Source organism: Uranotaenia lowii, chromosome 2 (genome assembly GCF_029784155.1).
Source record: "Uranotaenia lowii strain MFRU-FL chromosome 2, ASM2978415v1, whole genome shotgun sequence".
NCBI lineage: Eukaryota > Metazoa > Arthropoda > Insecta > Diptera > Culicidae > Uranotaenia > Uranotaenia lowii.
The window spans coordinates 364405959-364430339 of record NC_073692.1 but is presented as its reverse complement, the minus strand read 5'-3'; the positions used below and the strand labels follow the sequence as shown (position 1 = coordinate 364430339).

Genomic DNA, 24381 nt, shown 5'->3' with positions numbered 1-24381 from the left:
CCGGCAAGCAACCGCGTCCTAACTCTATCGAATGCATGAAGAACGGCAGTTGTTGCTTAAATCTTTCAGAGTAGGTACACTGTTCTAGTGGCGCTTAGTCGTTTTGTCTTTGATTTTTTTTTACCAACTGCAAAAGGATGAGCGATGCGTGACGAAAAGCTAAAAAACAGAGTGCCACCTGTCGGCGATGCACTTGTGTCTTGGTTGACATTATTCCGTCCGTCGGGGCCCCTCGTGACAGAACTGAGCCATTAATTGCAGTTCCGATCGGTGCTTCTTGCAGTCACAACACAACTTCCATGGAAGCTTCACTGATTGAATATAAGAACAATTGATGGTTGATGAAGATGGCGATTCGATGCTACACTTGAGCTTGAACTGTCAACCGATCTGCCGAAGTGCATGAAGATCTCGTGATTTCATTGATGTCTATCTTGCTTTGTTTTACCGGAGAGGTGACATCTGCCTTCGAATATCGTACTTATTTAGTTGCAGGAATTTTTTAGCCCACCCGCTGATGCCGCCATCTTTAGACTATCATCTGAGAGCCCAAAGCCGGATCTAATCGGATCGGATCTGTTCTAGTAAACATGGCGGCGTTGCTCGCGACATTTGCATATAAAAGATGAATGTCGTGTTTCTGTCCACACCCGTGTTGCATTTGCCGTCACCCAACTAATCGCGGATCGCGGATTGTCGGAAGATCCTGATGATGGGTCTGATGAATTGCCCAGCGCCAGTGGCAGCAGAATACAATGTAAAAGGTTTAGCAATAATTTACATTTTGCAAGGGGAGGAATTTTGCTGCTTCTAGAGGTTTGGTGAGAAAGCTGCAAAAGATAAGTTGGCAAAGTCTGATGAGTTTTCGTTCGTTTACTTAAAAAATGAACCAGTTTTAATTGTTTCCAATCTTAACACATTTTTTAAATTCAAAGTTTTTAACCCAATATTAGCATTGAAATAAAAATTTTAATTTTGACCAAAAGTACACAATTACAAAAAAAAACTGTGAATTTTGTGATTAATTTGAAAATTATATGTTAGGTGACACAGATTCTGTGATGAAATTTTGATTTAAATTCTGTGGAATTATGGATTTTTCTGCGACGACCTGCGGACCTGTTTTTCTATGATATATTTGCTAAAACAATTTCAAAAAAATATTTCTTATTATTTTTTAGTCAATCATTTTGTTTACATTTAAAGTTTTGGGAATTACTTACAAAATTTTGAAAATACATCTGAAAGTCTGTAAAATGGTAAACTTGATTTGTATAAGAGATCCTTTTGTTTCAAATAAGAGAACTTCCTTTTATCGATGGTTATTTGCTATAAAATCTGGTCTGATATTTGATTTGCATAAAAATTAAATTTTAATTAAGAATCCTTCGATTTATTCAACACAATTTGTTCTATGCTCAAATCGAATAAGTTTAATCTACAAATTTTTCGAGCAAATTCAAAGATTTTAATTAAAAATGAAAAAAATTATATTTTTAAAAGTAAAATTATCTGATTGAAGTTTTGTAGCAGAAAACTGATACTCACAATCTCGATCCAAATTCAAGTTTTAGTTTAAAATTAAGCACTTGATAAAACTGCAATAATGATTTTATTAATTTTTTACGGGATATAACATGTTTCTTCATCCGCAAATACTTAAATATGTATTCTTTGAATAAAATCCTATGTATTCATTTTCTAAAATAAAGAGTGACTTACTTTGGTTACAAAATAACAATTTTGAAGTTGAAATAACAACCAAAAAAATCAATGAAATTTCAAATTGTACTCAACGAATAAGTAATTTTTATAACTATAGCTCATTTATAAGCTTAATTTGAATTTTTAATAATAATTCTGAATCTGATTTGAACCTGAATATGAATTTGTTCATGAAATAGTTATGAGATCAGATTGAGAATTCAGATGCAGTATTAATGCTAAATTCAGTTTAAGCTCATAAATGAGTAAAATTTATAAAGATTTGTTTTTTTGAATATTTAGTCATTTCCGAACTCAATAAAATTTTTGAAATGAAAAAGAAAACAATTTCTATGATTTTCTTTGATTGATATTTTTTGGTGATATTTTCAAGACGAAATTTAAACTGCTGTTTTTTACGTTTCGGCCTACTGAGCTTCAGCCATCTTCTGAAAAACTGTATTTAAAAAAGATAGAAATTAATAAATTTTACAATACTTTCAAAAAACTATTTCATTTGAAAATATTGTTAAATTTATTACTTTCAATTTATTTTACATACAGTTTTTCTGAAGATGGCTGAAGCTCAGTAGACCGAAACGTAAAAAAACAGCAGTTCTAATTTCGTCTTGAATAAATCACCGAAAAATATCAATCAAAGCAAATCATAGAAAAGTGCGGTGATTAAAACCAAACAACGAAAACGATTGCTGAATTAAGATTCCAGATCAATAATTCTATATGAGCCAAGAATTGAAATTTCTAGTGTTTTAAATTTGATGTCTTGGGTTAAAATCTGAATGAAATATTTCATTTTTTTATTTTTGATTTGGATTAAAAAGTGATCTAAATATGAAACAAGAACTCGGAACGATTTTCAAAGCTATGGTCATTTAGAGCCCGGGCACTTCTTTTCGGTGTTAACTCATAAACTGTTTATTTTTTCTGATTTTTTTTGGTCCCAAATAGATAAAAAGTACAATTAGGAGACTTACTAGAATGCTCACGTTTTTCGAACAAACGAATATTATTAAAATACACGCGTTTGGAACTGCCCGAATTCTAAATCATCAAAGCTTAAATATTGTGTTTTTTTCATACCCGGAAATTTATTATTTTAATGCATATAAGATTCAAAAATATTCTATCCATTATTTGGAGTGAAAACCCAAATTTGAATAACAATTTCTTTAACTAGATTAACTAGATACATAATGTGGAATATGAAATCAGAAATACAATTAAGATTTTTATAATAGGGAACCGGAACCTTGAAATGAGTTTAATCATGTAAAATTTTGTATTCATAAACGAAGTTCTACCATCAAGCGAGAAAATTTTGTAAAATCTGTAGCAGAATTCTAAACCTGAAATTAGTTTTCGAACTTTGGCATAAGTTGTAAGTAAAAATTGTTAATCTTTAATAACTTTACTCAATCACTAAAATTTTATCAAGGAACATCTAGCTCCACTCTACCCTCCCCCCCCCCTCCCTTTCCTACGGCCATGTTTAGAGGCTTAAAAATCCTTGAGAGGCCTGACATCTTTAAAATGGCATAGCAACACTAAAAAAACTAAGATTGGTTTGACATTCTCGAGTGGCTTGATAGTCATAGAGAAGTTCAATCAAGACCTACAAGTTGAACGAACCTCATAAAGCTGAATGACCTTCGGAAAGTTCAACGTCCTGTTAGTTTAAACAATTTTTCGTAAAAAAAAATCGAAGCTACGAGTACTTATGTATGGGAAAAAACTATTATTCAAGAGTAAAAGATTAACTTTTGCATTCAAAGACAAGAATTTTGTGTAACCCAACTCAAAGATTTTTCTATGGTAAAATTATTAATATCCTAAAGGTTCAATTAAATGATTTATTAAATGATAATTGATTGATTTATTGAAATTATTAAAAACTTAGAAATTTTTTGAACAAGCGTATAACTAAAATTTATTTAAACATAACTGGCATTGAAAATCCACAAAGTTGTCAACAATCATTCTACGAACTTTCAATGTTGATCTCTACGTCCTCGCCAATGGAACATATTGTAATAAAAGAAAATTTTACATTTTGTCATAATTTTAGCGATTACCTACGGAATCGATTTTCTTAAACAATAAGATCGGAAAATTTTAAAAAATTTCATGAAATTATTTTATCGGCTATATCGGTGAAATGTTATATTCTTTGAGAAAGAATATTTATGAATTGTAAGATTATAGACGGACAGAAGATTAGAATAAGATGAATGATGTTAGGGTAGGGGTAGGGTAATTTTAATTATTTAGAACAACTTTTCATCATAGACCCGTTAGGAAAAATGAGATGAAATGTGGTGATAATTTGTTCAAATTAAAATCAAAATTTCAATTCTTAAATATTCTTTCTCAAAGAATATAACATTTCACCGATATAGCCGATAAAATATTTTTTTTTGTTAAGTAAATTCTGGGGTTTGACATAATTTGCCCGGATATTGTCCGGATTTTGGTCGTAAATTTTGAAATTAAATGCCCGGATTCTGATAGGTTTTTATATAAAATTGCTCGAATTTGTCCGGCTTGGACACGTGCTGAACAATTTTTGGCAACCTTACTCTAGCATATATCAGCTGAACTAGCTCTATTTGTAGTCTTTCATCCCAAACTCCACCCAGTGAGCTCAATTTGCATTCTCAATCTGCACAGATGATGATGCAAGCGCCTCAATTTCGATAGGCAAACAAATAATAATTTATCACGGAACACCACCACTCCAAAAATAGGGATGGTCCACCAATGCTAGGCACTGGAACTTCAACGGACCCATTCGAACGAGATGCCTCACGGCTAAGAAAATGGTAAAATCTTTAGATCACACCTCCCCCACAACTCAATTCCGAAACAGCTGTCGGTATAATAAATTAGATCATTTGCGATTCCTGCTTTGAACCAGAGAAGCGCCCGCTGCAATTTTGTTTCAATCGAAAGGTGCACAGAGCAATGTTACAATTTATTTTTAGTGTGGTTTCGAGACCTTTTGCAAAATTTTGTTGAACGCGAGAAAATTGTTCCAAGGTGACGTCGGGAGAGAGGAAGGTTCGAGTTTGTTTAGTTGATGGGATTAATTTTAGCGTTGGGGTCTGCCGGATTCATGGCTAGATCTTGGGGAGATTTTCAAGAAGACTCCGGCTTTAGAACGTCTCCCACAATGAATGGGTCATTGTGCTGCGCGGAGCCGGAATTTCGTCACTTGACAAGCAGCGTGCTACAAAATTGCAACGAGCTAAATAGTGCAACTGGGTTTCGACGACGAGAATCTGCGATCTAAATTAAGTGGAGTGGAACGTGGCTGCTCATCTAGAGGAAGATAAGTCGCTGTTGAGTGTACTCGATGACGACAGCCTCTAGCCTCCGGCAGTTGATGGAGCAAATCTACTTGTTGTCTTTTGGAAAATAAATGTCACTAGTTTACCGATCTGCATCTAAAAATCTCAACACACAATTCGTCACTAAATTCAAAGTAAACCAACAAATGGCACTGCTAATGGTTCATCATTTTTATAACTCTTTTAAACTCCACAGGGTCTCTCGCTGTGCTGCCTGGCGTTGACGATCGTGGATCAGACGTTAGCACAGAACAACCAGTATCTGCCTCCGGATAAGGGCTATGACTACGACAAACCGAAGCAGCCATTCCCATCTGCCACTCAGCCCACGCAGGTGCGGCCACCGGCACCCTCCTACGGACCTCCGGCTGCCGGCGGTGGTCCCGGTGCTGATGTAAGTGTTGATCGCACAGAGGAATTTCCTGGTTGAAATGCATAATATTTGTTAAAGGAGTGTATTTATTCGAAAAAAATGCAACACTTTGTTTCGTGAATAACTTTTGAATGCATGAATGGAAATTGATGAAATTTTCAAAGAGGCTACCTGATAATGTAATGTTGACGTATGCAAATTTTTTGTGATGTTCTATCAAGTGGTTTTTTAAAATAGCGCCCGATGAAGAAATTTTTCGACTTTAATTTTTGGGCAACACGCGCACCATATATTATAATGCATACTTTAAACCACCTTTTTTCAAATTTTTGATTACGTTTGCTGTTTCCTGAAGCTTGACCTTCAAAATAACTTAAAATTATGAATTTGGTTGAAGTTATAACAAAATTTGCCGATTGCCCTCCTTCGGCTCTTAAACAACATATTTGACTTTTTATCATTTCACCGTTTTTGCATAATGGTACGATTGAAGATCCAATTTAAACAGAGTATGAACTTCGTGGGAAGAATTGAAGAGCTGTGCAGAGAAAATGGTCGCATTGGAGGCAGCCTTCTTTGTATTTTTAGCCATTCGTCCTGTCAATCGTTATGAAAGAGTGAGTTATTTACAGTTTCCGCAGATAGTTGGTAAGGCTCCTCAAGTTTAGACATTAAATTTTTCATTTTTTCCCTTGTTTATCTCCGGAAATACTGGCGAGACTTCTCAACGAAAAGTTTCTGGTTGGAAACGTGCCAGGTGACCGCTAAAGAGTTCGTTTCGCTGTCCATTGCGACATTTTTCAAAATATCTCTCCACAAGCAGTCCAAATATTTTGCGCACGATTTTACCATCGTTTTTTGTTTATTTTTTCGATGGGCAGCTTTTCCTTCTGGTAGGAATAATATCAAGCCTTTTTATAAGTCAGCTAGATGAACCAGCCAAAAGAAATTGACTTTTTTTCACTTCCTCATTCATATTTCCGGATTGAGGAGGAATCAATAATCTTCACTTTTATTCAAATTTCAGCTCACTATTGGGTACTCTAGAACTTATTAAACGATTTACCATGTGAACTTTAGTCGGATAGTTGAATTCCAGCTGTTTTTGGGTCTTAAACTGGGACTTAATATTCTGGATTTTTCACGATCCTGTCCAAAAAAATTATCAATGAACTTCAGTATCAGACGCTATCTCAAAAACCACTAGAAAGATTGTCACCAAATTTTGTGCACGTGTACACAATACATTACTAGGTAGCTTCACTGAAATTTTTCTCAATTTCTATCCATATTCTATATTCCATGCATTCAATAGTTATTCACGAAACAAACTGTTGCATTTTTTTTTTCGAATACACTCCTTAAATTATCCAAATAATTATGCAAAACTTATTTTTCCCATTGCATAACAAATTTGTGACGATCTCTCAAGGGTTTTTAAGAAAGCGTTAATAAATAAGTTCATTGGCAGAAATGATTTGGCAGGATCGTGAATCTTACTCTGCCACCAACTATGAAATTCTCGATAAATAAGTCACAAAATAAAACATATTTATCCATATATCAATTTTTAACATGAAATCACGTTTCAATTTAACCCTTCAAAGCTGTTCGGGTCCATATGACCCTAAGTGCTCATTTCAAACATCTTTATCATCATTCCAATAAACTGAAGAACTGGGAATTTTTAAAATCGGTTCAATGGGAAATGAAGTACAGCTTATCAAAGCAAAAATTGGATGTCGTTTTTTTTTAAGAAAGATTTTTTTCTATCGGAAGAACTAAGATAGTGGTCAAAACTTTAATTGGCCCCAACATATCTACACATTGTCGGAGAGATGGATTCTTGACGATTTCAAACATCAATGAAACACTCAAATACAGAAAAGCTGTCAGAAGTTATGAGTATTTTAAAAATAAAATTGATTGTTCTGAACCAGGTAATACATATTGACTTTATTTTGAAATGTTAAGTAATTAGAATAAATTTGTACCTGTACAATGAATATAACATCATCCAAATTGGTTAACATTTACAGTCAGGAGAACGAAATCAAACAACAACTCAAATTTCCCCGAAACGGATATTTAGCGGCTTTGGAAGGTTAACACAGATTTAAATGGAGTAGAACGTCTAACATAGTGCCCAAAATCTTCGAAACAAAAAAAAAACACCGATACACGAAATCAAATAACAATAAATTTTTGAAAATAATATGAGGCATGTGAAGCCGAAGGAGTGTAAGTGAAAAACTTATCAATTTTGAATTGGTAATGTCAGACGATTCTCTAGATTAAAATTTTTTTTTGTAGTGTAAATTTCAAATTTAAATAGTTTTATCTCCAGCTGATTTGTAAGAAGATAATGTTTGTTAAATAAAGTTTTTTTTTTCAAAAACAAGAAAGATACTCTACATCAGGAGAACCTTTTAAACCAATAGGAGCCTATTTAAATTTCATATCTTTACAACGGACCGCACTAAAAATGAAACTGGTTATAATTTCCAGAGCTGGTTCAATTAATAAAAGGGTAGTCGAATTTTCCGGTTTTTTTAGAAATCTCGAATTTCGATATAATGATAATGAAAAAACCGATCAAAACCGGTGATTTCCCAAAAAGTTTGAATCCTAGAAAAAATTTGGTATAATTGCAGTAATGATAGATTAAAGTGTTAATTATCATACAACATCAAATCTATCAGCAAAATTTTTAACTGAGAATGAAGCTAATATGTCTTATGAGCATTTTCTTTCTCGAAAATCCATCATTAGTATCATAATCAATGCTTCGATAGGGCACAATATGACCAATGTCGCTAAAATGAAATAAAAATGAAAATGAAAATTTTTAATGCTCTATGCAGTGTAGATTTATCACACTGCTTTATGTAAATATTTAGATATTCGAAAAAGAAAATAATTTCTATTGTGAATTCTTAAAATGACCGAATTCTAATTAGTTTAATATAGATTTCATTGAAATTTATCACGATATTCTGACAGAAAACTATCACAAAATTTTTGAGTCAAATAACTAAATTGATATCACTGCAGCATTTTTGTGGAACCTACTATTATTTTTTTTTTCGATAATCTTGAAAAAGACCACTAACACTTTTTTTTCTTCAATGTCAATTTCAGTGGTTTTCATTTCCAAGTTAATTTTAGAAAACTCAAAGTGTTGACACTTAAAATTAAACTGGAAAAATGTATTTTCATTGTCTTTAATCAATTATTTATAATGTTTTTATTAGAAAAATCAAAAATTACTCAACACAAAAGAATCGATTTCAGTTCAAATTATTCTTGTCTATAGCAATTTTAAGAATTTTTTATTGGAATAAAACCATGTCAAATAGCAATTAGATAGTGTACATAAGATTAAAGTAAATTATTTAGTTTTTATGGAAATTTAACAGTCGTTATCTCTTAGGTCCATTACAAAAAAAATTTAAAGAGAACTGCATCAAAAATTATCTTCTGCATATTTCAAATTTCAATATTTTAATCTTTACACCATTGATTAACTAAAAAGTTAACCTTTTCGAAAAATGTTTTGGAATTTACTCAACTCAGACTTTTAAAGTGAGTTTCTCGAATTTTGCATTATGGGCAGATAATCCTTTCTTTTTCATAAGCAGAAAATCAGAAATCATAGTTCTTTTAACATATTTTAAAACAAAGCTAGCAGAATTTCATTTTGATTATCCAAAATTAACTATTTAGACAATACTAAAGACTGCCCAATCAGGATTGCGCACTAGAGTGCCTCAAATGACCCGACATTAAAAAAAAAAGTTATGCTCAGCATTCTTAAACTGATCCTATGCCTAGTACAAGGCCTCATGCCAAATTTGGGCCAGATCGGATCACGGGAAGGGATCGCTCAACGAGCCTAAAATTTGTATGGCATTTTAGGACATTTTGTTCGGGAGGAGCACGAAAATCCAGTTTTTCATGAATAACTTTGGTTCCCTTCGGCCGATTTCTTTTGAAAACAGTTTTTCTCAAAGCCTAAACTATGACTAATATTTCACCCGAAGACTGCAATAACTTTTTTTCATAAGTAGAATCGAAATGCAGTCTTCGGATAAAATATTTGTCAAAGTTTAGGCTTTGAGAAAAACTGTTTTAAAAGATATCGGCCTAATAGAACCAAGTTATTCAAGAAAAACTGGATTTTCATGTTTCTCCCGAACGAAATGTCTCAAAATCCCAAGCAAATTTTAGGCTCGTTGAGCGACCCTCTTCCGCGATCCGATTTGGCCCAAATTTGGCATGAGACTTTGTACTAGACCTAGGATCTTTTTAAACCTGCAGCGCATAACACATCACAAGCTTGAAATTTCCCAAACAAATTTGGGGCAGTCTTATCCACATTCAAAAACAAGATGTTTGCTAGAAAGCTAAGTCAATTCTCGTATTTAGGTAGACAATAAATATATTTCCAATCCTAGGATGATGAAACTGTGCAATGAATGAATACCACAAACTATAGAAACAAGCTTCAGACAATCTAAAATATTTATTTCTTTTTGAAAAATTACACCAATGCAATAAACTATTAGTCTTGAATAAAAATTATACACTAAGAAAACAATTTGTTTCCGTATGGACTTGAAAAAGTTTTTCTTAGAAAATCTTTTTTCTCTAAAATTTACCCAAGTTGCAATGTAAAGACGAATTGTAGGCATTATTACTACTCGACTAAGAAAAAAATATCGTAATATTCTAAAGTGGCGTTTTTTTTTTTTGGAAAATAGAGTTTTAGTTTTCTTAAATGCACTTTTCTCAATGTTGAATAACAAAATGATTTTTTTTCAATATTTTTTTTCTAAAAAGTCAATCCTTTTTTTTAATTCTCCCGTAGACTATTGTAATTTTAGAGCTAAAAATTTTAATAGAAAATGGGTTCTTTTCAAATATTAGTCTAGATCATTTTTTGAGAAAACTTAGCATGTCAAGTGCTTCAACTACGTGATAGCTATACACACTCAAAGTTTCATTGAATTCTGAAAGGGTCAAGCCAGATACTGTGTCGAGTTGGCGGCAGTTCCGTCAAATGCGCAGATATCTAGTGTTATTTCTTAAAAGATTGTATTGCTAAAATTCATTCTCTGGGATTTTAGGAAAACAGCTGGCTTTATATGGTAGAAAGACAATTTTTGGGTCAAACTTTGAGTGTTTTGAAACATCGCTTAATCAAGTCATGAGTTAAAATATCCCATTTTCAGAATTCTATGTTGAAAATTAACACCCTGTTCTATATGTTTTGAAACAAGAATATATAAACACAAAAAAAATCTTGAACTTGAATTGTCTTTAAATATGCTAGATTTTTCAGCTAAATAAGTGGATAACTGCGTTTTTACCTACTAGTAGGTATCTAATGTCAATAATTTCTGTGCTCTAAAATTTATGTATTTGTGGAAAGTCGCACAATTTCGCAATGTCTGAAGAATTTCAATAGAAGCCTGAAGACATTTTAACTGCTTTGCCTACAAGGGATTAAATTTAAATCAGAGTTACTTTGAAGAAATTCATCGCAACTATTAGATAACTATAAATTTCATATTTGCAAAACACCAGTTTCCCTAATTTTGAGATGATTCATTGTATCTATATAGGACGGATCCTAAAGAATTTAATTTCAACTCAACATCGAGCCTTCATGATTTTAATGAAAACATTGTGAAAACATTGACTCCAAATTGGGCTTTTAAGATGTGCAACTAATGAAAAAAATCGGACGAGATTAGGCACAACATCTAATTTTCGCGTGCCACTGTAGGGCACAGACATCTTGTTTTAAACGATTTTTTTTTAAATTTTGATGTCATCACTTGGATTTTTGGATCTGGTGGACCAATCATGTAAGAATTCTTATGATTTTCTTTAAATATGTTTTTTTTTTAAATTACTTGATGGACGTTTACTGGATTTTTACTGGTTTTGAAGCTGCTCTCACCTCGAACATTTGACACCTAAACAGCTGAACATGTATCATCATAAAATCTTTAAAATGACAGTCTTTATGAGTATTTTGATAAATTCCGTCTAAAGCATGGGTGGCCAAATTATAGCCCATGGGCCACATTTGGCTCGCGGCTATCTTTTTGTGGCCCGCGAAGCTCTTTTAGAAATAACCATGTTTTCTGAGTTAAACATTTTTCTTCATATCATTCTAAAAAAATATAACATAAATTTTAATCAACTTCAGTCGAAATGAGATGGAGGAATCTCCTTGATTTGATATGATGTAATTTAACGAAAAGGTTTCCGTCACAGAAAAAAGGATTAAAAATTAAATTTTCAAAATTACACAATATTTTACATGTTCGCAAGGGAACAACATTTGTGTTGCTTATGTTTTAATAACTGATTTCAGAAGATTGTGGCGGTTTGAATATAAATCATTTTTGAAATTTTATTTTTCACTTCTTAATTTATTGATATAGGTTTACTGCTTAAAACTTATATAATTGAGCAAATCTAATCAATTTAATGATAATACCTAAAGAGTTAAAAATTTAAAATTTATTTTAAGTTGAACCGATCTTCGATAACTAATAAACAAATTTTCAAACCTACGTTAAAATTTAAATCAGATTTTGAATCTTTTTATTATACTTTATTCAATCACGAATTCAGATCTTGCTTAGTTATTCGTTTCAGAGATACGCCTAAAAATCAATCATACAGTTCTTAGAACTTGAAATAGATTACAACTATTTCTAACATCATTCAAGAAAGTCTTAAAGTATTTGGTATTGAAGATTTTAACTTATTTAACAACTTTTTTGCATACCTTGTCACGATTCGACTTATCACTCACTAATCACTAATCGTACTTCCACAGCCAGAACTTATGTCTGAGTCCCAAAGAATAATAAGCGTGTATTATTATTCTTCTTGTCTTTGTTCATGTTTTGGATCATTTTAACATCAACACATCAAAATGATCAAAAACATAAAATGGTTGGGCCTACCATGGAGCAGAGAACGCAGAGAAATCTGGAACACAGGAACAGGAAGAAACGTGGACCACCAGTACCATACGTTTCAAAGGGGATCGTTGGAAGCATGCTAAGAAAAATGCTCCGTGATGAAAATACCATGCTAAATGTAATGTAACTTCACCAATCACTAGAACCATTCTTCATGGGCTGGAAATGATTTATTTGGTACACTGAAATCACAAAACTTGAAACTAAAATTCTTTTTGAAAATTTGATTTATTTAATGAATGATTATTAAAGATTATTAAAAATTTACTTGAATTTTTCTGCGTTGAACTGTTTTGGATTTCAGTGTAGCATACCTTGTCACGATTCGACTTATGCTTAAAAAGTTATTAATGATTAAAATTTACTAAAATCTTTTTTTAAATACCGTTAAATTCACTGTATTTTTGCAGGATTGGGAGAAATTGACAAAAAAAAACAACTGTGACTTTTTCCACAGATGACAAAATAGAACACGATCTTTTGAATAGTTGTTCATTGAATTGAAAATTTGTGTTCAAAATCTTTAAAATTTCCTATAGTTTGTCGAAAATGTAAATTTGGGTGCATTATTTTATCGTTACTTTCCATCCCATAGTCGGCCATTTATTACCATTGTTTTTGGTTATTTCTTACCATAGGTTGTCTCCATAGGTGTTTGAGCGTAGTGAGCTTTTTAACCCATTCGAGACGGCGACTTTTTTCGAACGCGTCCCCCAGGAGCGAAAAATTTTTATTCTTTGATTCGATCAATTTTTATCTCAAAAACATGAATTTAATGAAATTTCCAAAATTTAATCGTAAATTCACAAAAAATGTCCATTGCACACCGTGTGTGCAGTCCGCTCCTCGAAATAAAATTATTTCGAGGAGCCGAATTGCACACACGGTGTGCAATGGGTACAAAAATGAAAATACACCATTTCAATTATTTTCATCATTCGTTTAATTTTTGTTTGTTTATAAAGGAAAGAATATAATGCAAAAAATTATATGATGTGGTTTAAACCAACAATAAGTTTTTTTCAACTTCTTACAAAATGTGTTTACTTTTGTGATTCATGACCATGTTTTCAACTTTGTCGGTTTTAATTTAACTCAATGTTTTCTTGTGTCTTCCTGTGGATTTTTGCTATCTGAAAACTATTTAAGTTGTTCAACTATTTAAGTCCGGCTAACTAACTCTTCTAATAATTATGATCTATATTTTATAAAAAAAATATACATTGAAAAATCTAATGATCGTCACATAATCTTGCGTATATTCTACTGAATAGCACCTTGAAAGGATGATGATTTGTCCAACATTTCATGAAGGCACATCGAACGGAACGTTAAAATTTGAAAAATTTCAATACAATATAAAATAAGAATTTTCTAGAAAATCATGTTATGATTGTTTGAACACATTCCATGAAAAAGATCCATGACGAGGGTGATATTATTAGCAATTACCATAAAGCTGAAGTTTATTTATTTTTTTTCTATAAATTGTTTAAAATTACCAATAATTAAAATTTTATTTGATCATACGTTTAGTTGAATAGCTACCGTAAATAATGTTTCAACTATAAGATACAGATTTCACCTTGGTGAAAGTAGAATTCACTTAAATTACTCCGCCAAGGGCTGGATAACCCATCAGCACGCTTTAAAGCTTGAAAATTTAAAAATAAGACTTAACAATACGAAGTCCACACAACCGCTAAACATCAGGTCCTAGATGCATATCAATTTCAGTTATTCTCCCCTTACCATAACTTTAACAATCTCCGACGCATACTTCCACAAAAACAGCACAAATAGCCTGCAAATGACCTACTGTCTGTATTGACGAAACGAAACTCTGTCTGCGCTGCCTAATTTTATTAGTCATTTTCAACCTCAGATATTTTGAAGACATTTTCATACACAGTGAAACCAATGCCAAATTATGATTATCTTTGCTTTTAAGATTCTATTGGTTCAAGAACCATGAAAATTGGTCCACTAGTTTATTCAAAATCATGAAAAAGTTAAAACTACTTCCATTGCACACACGGTGTGCAATCGGTCTTATAGCCTCGGAAAGTCATTGCACACACGGTGTGCAATCCGTCTCGAATGGGTTAACGGACTATACCTTTTTTTTATAATTTTAAGAGACTTTCAGTCTTTGGCTGGTTCGTCTCTGGACTCTACCTTTAATTTTTGTGAGTTTGGAGGGCCTCAGGAAAACAGATCATATCAAACTTTAAAAAATCTCCGAACCACATTCACAATATAATTCAAATTAAATTTTGAAAATTTTGTTTAAAAATCATCAAATTTCCATAAAAATTTCACAACATGTGCTTATTTTTCAAAAATTTGAAACTCTGGTAAAGTATTTAAAATTTGTTTTTTTTACTAATCTTCAATTATTATGAATACTAAATCAAATTTAACTAGCTTGGCATTAATAACGTGTTCTTAAAAAAGTAAAAGAATTTATTTAATGTTTCAGGATGACTTTGCAGACACACATATCAAATCAAAATTTTATATAATGAAAAATTCAACTGAAATTTTATATTATTTTTTGAGTTAATTTTGAGTTTCAATTTCAAAGAGTTCAAAAGGTCCGTGCATATAAGTACTTTTAGTAAATAATCATTTAAATGCCGAAAGCTTATAAACGATACAATTGTTCGACAATTCCATTCCATCTACAAAATTTTTCAGGGATGCCCGTAAACTAAAAAACTTTGGAAATGGGTGGCGATTCGTCATTTATGGAATTAATTGTGAAGGTTTTAAATCGCTTGAACGAATTTGTATAAAATGCATGGAACAAAAAATTCTTACTACAATGAATCTGTACTTGAAGCAGGTAAAGGAAGAAATTATTGATTTTATTAGCGTATCTAATCTTTTTTTTTTCCTTGAATAAAAATACTTGTTTGGCCCGCGAGAAAATCTCATAATCAAAACTTGGCCCATCTGTTGAAAATGTTGGCCATCCATGGTCTAAAGGTAGGGTTGGGCCTTAGAGGGTCAACAGGAATCTTTTGAATATATTATCAAAAACATCTTTAAAACATCGATTTTTGACTAGTCTCAAGGAATTATGATAAAAGGCTTTAGGATAACTATTTCTATTTCAATTTACATTTTATCTAGCACGTACACGAGCCAGGAATGCCGTTCGACTTCACCTACAACGTTAACGACATCCAAAGCGGAAACGACTACTCGCACAACGCCGTCAGCGATGGGGATGTGACCCGGGGCGAATACCGGGTTCAACTTCCGGACGGCCGAACCCAGGTTGTCCGATACACCGCCGACTGGAAGAACGGCTACAACGCTGAGGTTTATTTTGAGAGCTGAAATTTGTATTTTGTGTCTACGTTTTTGGGTTTTACAAATGTGTTTTTTCTTATGTCCCAGGTATCGTACGAAGGTGAAGCCAAATATCCGGAAGGTGCCGGACAGGGAGGTGCCAACGCTGGAGGATACAAGTACTAGAACTTCCGCCCCACCCCCCAAACTTTTAGTTCCCGAAGCCTGAGAAGGTTTCAAAATCGTGATGACTCAAAACCAGCGTGTTTCGAAATGGTTTTTCGTTCCGAAGGGATATGGAAAATCAAATTTCTGCCTAATTAAACACGCTTCAAGTATACTTCAGCTCTCTCAGAAACGCTGTGTCAAAGTGATAGCTATTAAGTACTGAAATTATGTAAAAAGTTAACCCTCTCACCGTGCACCGTCCTTCGCGCCATAAATCATTTTGTTTTTTATTTAATTTGTGTTTGCCTTCCCAATCCTCGTTAATGGGATTCGCATCTTGAAGCCAGTATTTTTGCTTAAAGCGAGGACACACGCATCATGGGACCGATTTCGCAAAATCTAATTAATAGTCTGAACAAAATTAGACAGAGATAAGACCCAGGTGTCACATTCCGATCGTTTGGTATAGAAGTGTAGAGCAAATTGTCCTTAATAGTACTCTCAGCGTGCGATCGCCAATTGGGCACCTTAATCTGTAGTGATTAAGCTTTCGGAACACATTCCACTCACTTTTGAAAGATGCAAAATGAAAAAAAAACAGCAAAGTCAGCCAACGGCGCACAGAAAAGCATGTAGCATAAATTATCGCGTTAATTTATAATTAAAATAAACGTGTACATGATTCTCTGAATAGTCATAAATTTAGTGGATCGAACCATCCGAACCGAAAAGTCCACCATTAAAGGTTCTCACAAGAGCATCCCTCTCAATTAGCATCAGACTATCTGTTCTTTCGAGATGAGATTAGTCGATTCCATTCAAATTGCAGCATCAACCAGCGACAAGCACAACATCAAATCAACTAGCATTCAATTCCAATCTAAACGGAAAATCACAGATCCTAAACCTTCGCAGCAGCAGATGCATCACTTAATCCCCAAGATTAATTGAAAGATTATCTCTCGGAGCTACACATTCTAAGCCGCACTAGACCACGTGTTAACATGTTAGTCCCAAAACTGCCACAATTTTGTTCAATCTCTATTTATGTAAATGGAAATGATTACGATGTCAGGTGAATCCGACCGAATGGTGTGACATTTCCGATCAGAATGTTTGCGGATCACCCTGTTGGAAATATCACCATGTAATGTCACTTGTTGTTGGTATGAAATGCAACTTCGTACTGTAAAGGAAAATCATGAATAAATCATAATTAAAGGAGAATTGATTTCATTGGCTTTTCATTCTGATTAATATCACCAGTGTTTGAACACACCTTTAATAATAAATGATGATGAATTCTACACATCAAGAAGTTGGTAGCCATGTTTCCAGCGGAAATTTTGTTCCACCATCTCTTCATTGTTGTTGCATTCCGAGTCGTCCTACCATTCTTCTTCATCATCTGCTTGACAACTGCCCAATATTTTTCGATGGGGTGGAATTGAGGGCAGTTGGGTGGGTTGATGTCGTTTTCGAAAAAAAAACCCACCCCGTTGTCCCGATACCACTGTAGTACCTCTTTGCTGTAGTGGCAGCTTGTCAAATCTGGCCAAAACTTTACTGGTGCTGAAATCTAATGTTTTTTCAGACACTCCTCCTTGTACATCTTGGAGTCCATGGTCTTGTTTGTTACGAAAAAAACCGAGGTTTTTCGTCCGCAGCTACAAATACCTTGCCAGATCCAACACTTTCTTGATCGGGGTGATGTCCCCGGCAATTTAAAATTCGTTTTTGCCAGTGGCTTCATAAAAATTTTGGCCAGGAAGCTGCCCAAAATCCATCTTCAAGTACCGCAAATCGAAGTAACTTTGATCACCGGGGTAATTTTGACCTACAATACACTTACAATACACATTATCATCAATAACTCAGTCTATAGTTTGAATTTTCGAAAATTGTTTTCTACGTTTGAAAGCCTATTTTTAATTGAGTATCAAATAGGCAAAATTTGATTTGTATTTGAATTTTTTTTTGCTGTTATTAAAAATCTAATTTCAAAATCATAAAATATCATTTTCGTAGATGACGGGAAGAATTAAAGAAACATAAGCTATCAAAGAACGAAAGAACATAAGCCGTAAATATCATGAATTTTTCATGCTCATGATCACATGCGGGATATACATTGTGTTTTCGATAGAAGGTCCAGCAGTTGATCGGCAGAGCTCGATTGCTCGGGTTCGCCGGTTTCATCACGTTCACCGTGGTGGAATTGGCTAACGCGCCGTTGTACTGAAGCGGAGATTGCAGGTTCAAGTCCTGTCGGTGAGCCGTTGTATCTTTTTCGAAAAATTCATGATATTTACGGCTTATGTTCTTTCGTTCTTTGATAGCTTATGTTTCTTTAATTCTTCCCGTCATCTACGAAAATGTGATTATTTGCAGGTATAAAGATGTACCAAACAATTTCATAACATCAGTATTGATTTCATAAAATATCAATTTTTCCAAGGATCGCAAACAAACAGCTCTCCTGATGATACCAAAAAGCATTTAGAAGCAAACGGGTTGTTTGATATGAAAAAACAACTTTTTTTTCTTTGTATATGAACAGTTATAGTGCTATTTTTATAGTCATTTAATTTTTGATATTTACGAAATAAGGACATTTTCCAAAAGTAAGCTCGGATTGAACAAATGGATAGGAACTCTATCAAATCGCTACCTTTGAAGAAAAAATTAAAATGGATATAGTGGGTGGGCCTAGGGGAATGTGTGAAGTTAAAATTTCATTTGTATTTTGAAGCTCAAACTATTAAGCAATTATTTTAATTTTGCCCCTAAATGTAAGCAGCATCACAGTTCTTGTTTCGATCATAAATATTTTTAAAATAAAACGTTAAAAATCTAGGTTAAATTGATAAACTATTATGAAAGTCTATTGTATCCTTTATGAAAACTCGTTAAAATCGTCAGAATAGGACTGATCAATGAAACCCCAATGCATCAAGTCCGTCAATGACCCCTCCACACTTTCATGTTTCTTAAAGCAGACTTCGGCCTCCAACATAGTTCCCGATATGTATTTTAATTGAATTTCACTCCTTCAGGGACAAAAACCAGCGGAGTCCGGTCATCACGGGTGATTCCAGCCCAAACCATCACCGATGCTGGTTTCTGTCGCCGGGTGATCTGTCTGACAACCAAACTCTGTCGTTCTGCTTATTCACGAACTGCTGTACGGTGAAGAGTTGCTCGTCGGTAAAAACGATATTCGTCAACCTTCCTTCCGCGGCCCTCTTCAGCAGCGCCTTCGCTCTTTTTACCCGTTCTTGTTTCTGCTTCACCGTAAGGTCATGAATCTTTTGGATCTTGTAGGGCTTGGTCTGAAGTTTATCTTCCAGGATCCGACGAAGTCTCGATCCGATATATTGAGATCCTCTGCCAATTTATTGGCACTCAGACGAGGATTTCTCTTAAGGCGCTTCTTGACGATCTTCTGCATGGCAGGTGTCACCACAGTAGGTTTTTTGGCACTTCCAGTCTCCAGGTATCTTTTAACTGTACGGTAAACAAAACTTCTGCACACACTTATATCGGACAGCTCACGAACTATGTTCTTCTGCCGTTTGCCAGCTTGGCAACCACAGCGCTACGTTTCTGTTCGAGATCTATTTTTCCGGATAACAGTTGCTTACAAATGTAACACGTACATCCAATGATAGCAAAAACTTAATGTAAGCAAAGCGACGAGGGATCGTTCAATACTGTTTCGTGTGCAACGAAATCATTACTGTTGAAGTAATGTAGCAGTTCAATTGCCGGATCCTGTAATTATCGCTAAACTTGTTGCATTTCAAGATAGATTTTAATTTAGAACGCTCACAAAAAATAAAGTGATAATAGTCAACTTGATATGTCACTGGTTTTCACGACTTAACCAAATTTTGGGTGATGTTTTAACATACCCACATCTTTAACCGGTCCCTAGAACAGCAAAAATTCCCCGACGCCTGGAAAAGATCGTTTATGAGCCCAATCCGTAAAAAAGGCGATAAGCAAAATATTCTTCACTTCAGTCCGTGGTGTCACATCACTAGCTGCCTGCTCGAAGGTACTAAAGAGGATCGTAAACGATCTTATTTTCTCCACTTGTCGAAACTGGATCTCTGAAAATCAGTACGCTTTTTCCCCTAAACGTTCGGTAACCACGAATTTAACGGTGTTTACATCATATTGCATATCGGAAATGGATGGCGGAAAATAAATTGACACAATTTATACTGATATTTCGGCTGCATTCGATTCAGTAAATCCTGATATTCTCCTTAAAAAACTGCAACGTTTGGGATGTTCTGAACGACTATGTGTTTGGATAAAAAGTTGTCTTACGAATCGCCGTTTAGTTGTTAGAATTGGTAGTGCAGAATCTCCTGATTTTATTCCAAAGTCTGGGGCAGCAATTTGGGCCCTCTGTTGTTTACAATGTTATGTAATGACATTAATTTGCTTCTTATTGGCTGTGAAATTCTCCTGTATGCGGACGACCTAAAAATATTTTTGGTTATAAACAGTTTAGCTGATTGTTACGAGTTACAAGGCTTCCTGGACATGGTTGTGAACTGGTGTGCTGATAATTTACTGATTTTAAGCGTTGCTAAGTGTTGTGTTATTACATTCGGTCGGAGGAAACATCCATTCATATATGAATACAGCATACTGGGTGAGTCACTGCAACGTGTGGATCAGATAAAGGATCTCGGAGTTTTATCGAACAGTCATATGACTTTTAAGCCCCATTACTCTGTGGTACTCGAGAAGGCCAACAGGATAATGGGATTCATCATACGCCTGAGTACAGAATTCACCGATCCCGTCTGCTTGCGAGCTTTGTATTGCTGCTTGGTTCGATCAATATTGGAATCTGCAAATCTGGTACGGTGGCCGTTTGAGGCATTGTGGGTTGCGCGTTTTGAAGCAATTCAACAGCGATTTGTGCGGTATGCTCTCCGTGAACTACCTTGGGAAAACCCGTTAAATCTACCGCTTTATCCACAACGATGTGCTCTGCTTGGATTCCATACGCTGGCGGATCGTCATTCCATTGGTCGATCACTGTTCGTTGCAAAGATCTTGAGAAATGAAATTGACTACTGTTGGCTACTTTCCGGTTGTAACATTTATGCTCCAGAACGAACCCTTCGTAATCGAGACTGGCTCTCATTGGAACCACGAAGTACGCGCTATGGCAGTAACGACCCCCTTCGTTCCGCAAAAATATGCTTCCTCCGTTGAAAAAAGCCACCCAGAGGATTCAGAATAAGGTTCTGAAAATGATTTTGCGGCTCCCACCTTGGCACAGCACCGAAGATCTTCATCGGATTGCGGGTATTGAATCGATCGAAGAGATGGCCAACAAAATCATCTCCAACTTCAGAGGCAAATCGATGCAGTCTTCCATCGCAGAGATTCGTTCTCTTTATAATTAGTTTTATTTTAGGATAGTGTTTAGTTTTAAGTTTAAAATATTTTTGCCATTACAGGATGTTCTCCTACATTAAATACTTGATTGCGCTCAGCAAGTTTAAATCTTATAAATAAATTTTTATTATCTAGTTTACTATAGGGCTCTGAACAGTTCATTATTGAGCTGAACACCTAATTTAATGTAATAATGTGATATAGATGTAATGATGAATTGATACAAATAAAGACATATTTTAAAAAAAATGCTTCCTCCGTAATTAAACCCTATTCGATTTTCATGTTTCCATTGCGACTTTCAAACAACGGATTGAGCAATGCATGAGTGAACGGTTAAGAAACTAGCAAACGATTTATGTGAACCTAGATTTAAGTTTTATTCATTCAGACACCCACCTTTGTCAGATGATATAAAGTTTATAAACAAATAAACAAAAAGACTTTTTTCATGCTGGGGACAAGTACAGTCCTCCCACATTAATGGTCAAACACTTATTAGTTACAGTTTATTTAAACAGCTGATATCAACTGAACTAAAAGAAATTATTTTATGCTACTAGGTATTTTTAGTTAAAAGATATTATTATTAAAATGCATTGAAAATATTATAGGTGCGCTTGATAATCGTAAAATTGCTGTTTGAATAGTTTTTATCAGACATTTACAATTATCTGTCGAACTATCAAATATAATTCCAATGTTATTGAGTTGACATCTCATACCGTTAAGCCTCTATGCGGTTATTTAAAAGATTTACATTCTCCAAATGAAACTGAACGAATGAAACGCGAAAATTCAATAATATGTTTCAAAATAAAAGTGATCCATAATTTTTTCACACATTATGAAAAAATCTGTAAAATCACATCACATGTGATGTAAATAAAAAGAAGCATCATACATGAAGGAATTTTCAGTGCTAGTTGAATACTACACACAAGCAAAATTTTGCATCGTGTAAAATTAAAATGATGTAAATTATAAAATCACTGAATAAAGGAGGAAAATTTTTCTATTTGGAATTTGTTTTAATATTTTTTGGTAATTGTAGAGTATAAGACGAATAAATAAAATAATTCTTGTAAAAAATAAATGGTTCATTTTATCAGTGCAGTGACGCTTCCCTCACCTTACTGTACGTCGCAGTAATGACTGCCAGTAGGGTATGAAAAGGAGGGAATATAAAAACCGAACTTTCATTTGCGAAACCGTTCACTCCCATCGTTAAATAAGGTCGAGCTGTTCCATAAGATTGAGCGGAGGAAGCGACTCGTGACCAGGGTTGTCAACTATTTTTCAGAAAAGTCTGGAAGATTTTTAAAAAATGTCTGGAAATGTGTGGAAATGTCTGGACACCTTTGCTTTGAAGGTGGCGACCTTTTTTTTTGGTCCCCAGATCTCAATGTTTCAATACTATTTTTCTGTCACCATATCAGTCACGTGTTATGTCTTGTATGTAGGTATGTATGTATGTATGTATGTAGGTAATCCCCAAACCATATCAGTCACGTATTATGTCTTAATCTCAATTTGACATACATCTTCAAAGCAATTGCCTATATTAATAGGTTTCGAACACTTATGAATTCATAATTCATAAATTCTAATCATTTCCTGCCATATTACACCATGACCAAATTGAATTTTCATAGTTTCTTAGAACAATTTATGTCCAAACCCAAAAGTCTGGAATTGTCTGGAAGAATTGTCAAAAGTCTGGAAGTCTGGAAACCTGAAAAAATGTCTGGCAAAAGTCCAAAAAGTCTGGAAGATCTAGACAAAATCTGGAAGGTTGACATCACTGCTCGTGACTCGTATTGTACCGAAGGCAATCTTCGTATGGAATGCGAGAGAGAGGCCCTCGGCTCTCGCTCTAGCATAGAACGACGAAAAATTAGTGAACTCGAAAATCGTCAGTTTTCGAAGTGACGTTTATCAAACAAGTTGTGTGTTGCGAACGAGTTTGCGGAAAAGTGGGTTGCAGATTTAAAATCGAAAGATGGACGCAAGAGACGATGGATGCGACAGTAATATGATTCAATCATGGAATTTTCTCATCTCTTAATGATAGTAAAATCTATCTATAATTAAAAAATTTTGTTTTATTCAGTGAAAAATTCTTTTATTTAACAATTTTTTTTGTAACGAGTATTCTCAATTTTATTTTCTTCCTCAAAGTACCGGATCCAAAGTTGAGTAACGTGTAGCCGCTTCACATCCCTTTTTCTCGAAGATCTCCGGGAACTTTACTCGTGGGAAAACTGCTTAAACAAAATACTTTGGTGCACGACTTGACTTGACAGTTTGTTTACATTTTTCTTGTCCTGATTTTGAAAGTTGTCATACAGACCCCGTTTGTTTTTGGCAACATTCGATTTTGGCACATGTGCCAAAATCGAACGGTTTTTAGAATCAACATTACCTTTTAGTTTTCGTTATAACAGGACCAATTTAATTTAGACAAACACCATAAATACGTTTCAATGTTCTGAAATGGTGATAAAATGCAACAATAAACAATTTTTTTTTTTTAATTAATAAAGTACTCAAAAATGACAAAAAGATGAAAAATTCAAGAAGTTAAAAAACAAATTCAAGCTAAATTCTGAAAATGACAAAAAACAACTAAAAAATGATGAAGAACGACAAAAACAGCAAATATGACAAATGAAAACAAACATTATAAACAAAACAAGAAAAGTGAAAAATGCTTCAAAAACATGATGAAAAAAAAATAAAAAATTACTACGAATGGTCGAAAATTGACCAAAAATAACGTGTTTGGTAATATTAACAGTTATTTTGTAAAAATAACTGGAAAAAAAGTTGAGAAAAAAACCGTTCGATTTTGGCAACATTCGATTTTGGCAACACAAAATGTACGGGCGTGTTGCCAAAATCGAACGGGGTCTGTATTGTTAAAACTCTTATTCAATGACATTATCACATTCCATCTCGTATAATTTTAAGAAATTTCTGATTAAGTGTTGTTTTGATATTTTTGTGACCAAAAAAAAATCGTAAAACTACA

The 24381-nt window shown here is 33.9% G+C and overlaps 1 protein-coding gene across 1 annotated transcript in view; it reads left to right on the top strand.

Moving 5' to 3' along the window:
* The window catches only part of LOC129747153 (pro-resilin), a 69312-nt gene extending 52691 nt beyond the window's left edge, over positions 1 to 16621 (top strand). The window contains exons 2-4 of the mRNA XM_055741196.1: positions 5269 to 5466; positions 15591 to 15782; positions 15861 to 16621. Of these exons, the coding sequence (XP_055597171.1) occupies positions 5269 to 5466; positions 15591 to 15782; positions 15861 to 15938 (468 nt within the window). The 3' untranslated portion in view covers positions 15939 to 16621. The remainder of the gene's footprint in view (positions 1 to 5268; positions 5467 to 15590; positions 15783 to 15860) is intronic.
* Positions 16622 to 24381: the final 7760 nt, after the last annotated feature.